General features: G+C 40.9%; 1 protein-coding gene across 2 annotated transcripts in view; it reads right to left on the bottom strand.

Annotated features, from left to right (window-relative positions):
• LOC138051420 (uncharacterized) overlaps nt 1-5,000 on the bottom strand; it is a 51,405-nt gene that overhangs the window by 43,148 nt on the left and 3,257 nt on the right. For both annotated transcript variants that reach the window (XM_068897615.1, XM_068897616.1), the window contains exon 3: nt 4,237-4,430. In XM_068897615.1, the coding sequence (XP_068753716.1) occupies nt 4,237-4,430 (194 nt within the window). The remainder of the gene's footprint in view (nt 1-4,236; nt 4,431-5,000) is intronic.

The raw sequence follows: 5,000 nt of genomic DNA, 5'->3' as shown, positions 1-5,000 counted from the left end.
TCCCGCCATTTTTGGACTTGCATGGAGTAAGACTGCGGGCCTTACGAGTTTGCTCAACACAGGGTTTTCAATAGGGAGACTGGGCGAGACATTATAGGATACTCCTGAGGATCCGTATAAACGTTTTACACTCAGATCGCAAAAATGTACTTAAGATAAGCATTTTCTTTTCCTTGTTTTCAGAATTTCATGATTAATCGGGAGAATCTGATAAAAGTCGGGAAAGCGGGAGGGAACACGTCAAATCGGGAGGGTTGGAATCTCCGGACTTGTCCTTGTCTAATGGAGTCACATTTTGACTTCTAACTAATGCGACTACTTCTAGTCTTTTCTAGAGTAAGAAAAATAATCTAAGATTTGTGTGTTTGCATGCCTCGGTTCGCCGTCATTGGCTGTAGATGACTGTTTTTCTACTGAAAATTTGATTTTTAGTCTCCTGGACTGTCGTTGAATTCACCGAGACGTATTATTTGTGGTATAAGTTGTTTTTCCTTTTTCCTGCACCAGTCACGCACGGTTATTCCGTTGTATTCATGTCTGTAGTACTGTAGCATCCGTGCACGAAAGCCAAAATATTGGTCAATATTCCGACTATTCCCGCTCTAGCGAACAAAAGTTGGTTCATACACTTCACATAAAAAAATAGGAAAAATTCCCCTCTCTCTTTTAAAGCCGATTCACTTCAACCAAGCCCTACGTCAGAGCACATGGTTCTAATCTTGTTGCCTGTCGGCATACGCGACAAAAGATGACATAATTTTTTATCTTATTTGTTCAAAAACCATTGGTGGTCTATTTTATGACTTTTATCGATCCATATGAGATCCATGTTCTATCAAAACCTAAGCAAAGCCGTTCGAAAACGATATGTACATTTTTAAAACAATAAATGGCTGGAAATTCATCATGCAAAACACAGTGGTTCATGAATCACGTTTAATTCAAATCTTCATGCACGGGTCACATTTAATTAAAAAATTTGTTCGCATGGACATGAAAAGATCTTACCATCTTTAATCACGAATCACAAATAAAAAAAATTCTAAATCACGATTCACGAGAAAATAAATCGCCCCATCACGCATCACGTAAAAAGTATAGGGCACCTTCTTTAAGTTTAGCAGGCCGTATGACACGCCCGAAAAATTGACCTATCATAGAGCGCGTACTAACTGAGAAATTGACCAAAACGGAATGAGTTGAACAAGAAACTACAGCCCTTTTTTAGCAGTGCTCAATTTCATGCAGTTTTTTATTCTTTGTTGAGGATACATATCATTAAGGTCTTCAAACAATCAATATCCTATTGATTTTGAAAAACCCTCACCTTCTTTGCCAAGTAGCCTGCGTAGCAAGCGTTCCTGTTCGAAAGAAGAGCTCTCACAGGGCTCGAAATTAACGAAAAAATCCAGTCGCATTTTGCGATAAGATACGAAAATTTAGTCGCAATTTCGCAAATTTTAGTGGCAAAATCGTCGCACTGCATTGTGTTGTCAGCGGTTTAGGAGAAAAATATGAGCCGGCAGTACTTGTGTGTAAAGAAACTGCTGAAAATGGCGAATGATCGAAGGAATGGAGCTGTGCACGTGACATCGCAGCTAAATTACTATACAATTACGCTACCTTCAGAGAAAATTCACAGCAAGAAACAAAATAATTTTGTCATTTATTTATTTATTTGTTTGTTTGTTTATTTTAGCAAAAGTAGCAGCAAAGTGGCAAATGCTAACCCTTTTGTTTCGAAAGAACGAAGGTGACAACAAGTCGCAAATTTGCGACTTCTCCAGATATTTTAGTCGCAAAGGGAAAAATTTAGTTGCAAATGCGACCGTATTGGTCGCAATTTCGAGCCGTCTCAAACAATTTTCCACAAACTGGCTGCGCAAAAGTTGGGGCAAGAGACTGAGGGAACGCTTTCAAGAAGACCCCCTATTTTTGAAAAACCCGTTCGCCCACGAACGGGGGCTTCTGATTGGTGCGGCACAGTCACAGTGATTGACAGGTGATAAATTTTCGAGCAAAATGTTACTTGTTAGTTCTAGCGTGACAAAGACAATGGCGGTAGATGTGAAAGGTTTTGAACCGTGTGTTGAAGCTGAGCGAATCGGTTCTCGGTTTTGCATTGAAAATGGAACAAGAACTGTCAGTGCGCCACCTTTTCAACTGTATAGATGTAATGTCCGTTTTGCCAACAGGATTCGAACAAAGCTTAATTTTTCAGATGTTTGTCAGGATGTGCAGAGTTCGAAATAAAAGAAATGAAGAACAAACTTCTCGAGTATCATCTTGATTTCTCCATTACAAAGCATCATACGCAATCAAGTAAGTGGTTTAGGTAAATTCTATGGGAATGACAGCCTGTGATTTAAATAAAAATCTGGACTGCTTGGACGTTATCCATCAGGGGAAATTCAACATTATTTAAGCGTCAGTGGAAGCCGCTGTGCGTGTCCATAATTCACTAAAAGCAAAAGATTTGTTCTTTAACAAAACTTTGGCAGCGGTTATTGTCAAGGAAAAGTTTGGCTTGGTTTGAAGTAAGCTTTCCGCTCGCTTGTAAAAGATACTTCGTATTTACGCAGGATGAATTGATAACATGCCTGCTAACCATCAGAATACATATCTGTGTCAGGATCAAGGAAATAAACTGTATTGCATTTGTCAAATTCTCCGCTTACCTTGCCCAATATAAGCTTCAGTACTATATCATGAATTGAGCCTGACAAGATGAAGACAATTGCGCAGCTGCCCTGCTAATTAAATCTTCTCTCACTGTGAGAAGAAAGCGGCTCCTTTGTACAGTTGTGCGATTTTTTTGAGCATTTTTTTTCTTGCTATTTCATCTACGATTTCGTGACGATTTGACCAAAAACGTACTATGGGTTATCAAACAAGCGAGGGGGATTTCCTGTAATTTCCAGGAGATTTAGTTCGATTCGTTTCGTCAACCACTTTGCACCAAGAAATCGCCAGCAAGTCGCACTGAAATCGCCGCTAATTAAAAATCGCAACTGAAACCTCTTTGAATAGTTTCATGGTCTGCTTTGGTGGAGTTTTGCATTGAGCGGCCTTACTACCCATCGAACTCTGAGTTATGTTCCTAAATTTCGTATTTTACGAGCGCACGGGTTTCTTACACGTTCTAAAAATTGGCTGTTGCTTTCGATGGTTTAAACAAATTCTCGGAAGAAACATAACCAGTCTTACCCGGCTGAGAAGCTGCCGTTACAAATTTAACTTTAAAATCACACTGACAAATTCTGCATTGAGCGCTCACTGTCTCCTCAGTGCTTAGGTTTGTTTTGACGGAAGTCAACATGTGTAAAAAACAAGGTTATCTGTTATTGGCTAATTTGTTAATAAGACGTCAATCAGCGTGTGTCATGTCAATCATTAAAAGGTGGGCGTTTTTAAAAATAGGGGGTCTTCTTGCACTCTTGCCCCAACTTTCGCGCAGCCAGTTTGTGGAAAATCGTTTGGGAGTTCTTCTTTCGAACAGGAACGCTTAGGCTATTGCTAAGGGCCGCGCAAAGCGATGTCAGTGAGAATTAAAAGATTGAGTCGCGCTTAAACAACACGTCACGAACTCTATTTCTCATGGCGACAACACTTCACCATTATTAGGCCTGATTATTATTGCGACAACTGCCGAAACAACACCACAACTTTTTATCAACTCATCCAGTTCACCGCGTTTATGTCAATTGAATGATCCGATCTTTCTGCTATTGGGAGCAGTACAAACATATTTTACAACACATTTTACACAACTATGAGGAATAACGAACTCGCCTATGATGGTGATCAAAGTCGCCTACGTAGGCGAGTTCACCAGTAGGCGTAGGCGAGTTGACCGCATACCGCTTGTAAGCCTCGAAGGAAGACGGAACGATAAAGCATCTCCTATAGATTTAAGTGTTGATGCTTCCCTGCTGCTACCGCTTGTTAAGGGGCAAGACTTAAAAGTCAGGTTGTCGCGTTGATACGGTTCCAAAACCAAACATAAAACCAATAGCAGAAAGCAAAGGCAGGTTCAACGCGGCATAAAATATACGATCGAATCGACTTTTGTCGATCGAAACGACCTTCGATCGAAACAACTTTCGATCGAACTGACTTGCATTCGGAGCAACACATCACACATGTCGCCGCCATTTCGGTACAATAAATTTTGCTAAGTGAAACTACCTCGACCTATTTTAATTTATCAATATGACTATCTTCTCATTCACATACCTTGTCTCTATGTTGCCCCTGACGAATGCAGAGCAAGATGCCACCCAATGCCCTTCTTGTTCTTGCGCTTCGGCGTCTTCACAAACCAACTCCCCCAACAGTTTTAAAGAGAAGTCGCCAAATATTTCCTTTCGATCGTGGGGATACACGATATATGTTTTCCCATTTTCGATCGTAAACTTTGGTCTTGATGGCTACAAATAGTTGGACAAACAACGAATTGGTACAATACTGGGAAAACTTAATGACGTTTTTTTCTCGACACTTACATAACAGAACATAACTGAGGAAAATAACTTCTTACTCTGACACTCCTTTTCGACTGACCAAGTGTATTATTTGCGACATCCATTTTCTTGCCTATCTCCACTGAACCAGCACCCCTAGACTTGCCACAAGTCGCCCTTACGAGGATCCCGGGGGAAATGTTTTGGCGATTTTTCGGAAGCGAAGCGGATGAGCGAGCGACAAAACTCGTCTGGCTTGCAAGGTTGTCATTTGCGTTTCCCGCCGAAAGTTGAATGGCGCAATCCGATAGTCCGTTAGCCAATCACTGCTCAAATTCGCGTCCACGTGACATTATTGATACGCAACTGCGACAGGGCGAAACGCGGGGGGCAAAGAGAAAGCCCGAGTAAGGAATTTTCGGTAACCGGTCGTTTCGATCGAAGTTCGTTTCGATCGAAACCAAAAGTCAGTTCGATCGAAGGCAAGAGTCAGTTCGATCGAAGAGTAAATGCAACTTAAAAGCTGATTTGATAAAT

Source organism: Montipora capricornis, chromosome 6, assembly GCF_036669925.1.
Source record: "Montipora capricornis isolate CH-2021 chromosome 6, ASM3666992v2, whole genome shotgun sequence".
Taxonomy (NCBI): Eukaryota; Metazoa; Cnidaria; class Anthozoa; order Scleractinia; family Acroporidae; genus Montipora; species Montipora capricornis.
Note: the sequence above shows the minus strand (reverse complement) of the source record. Positions and strands in the feature narration are given on the sequence as shown.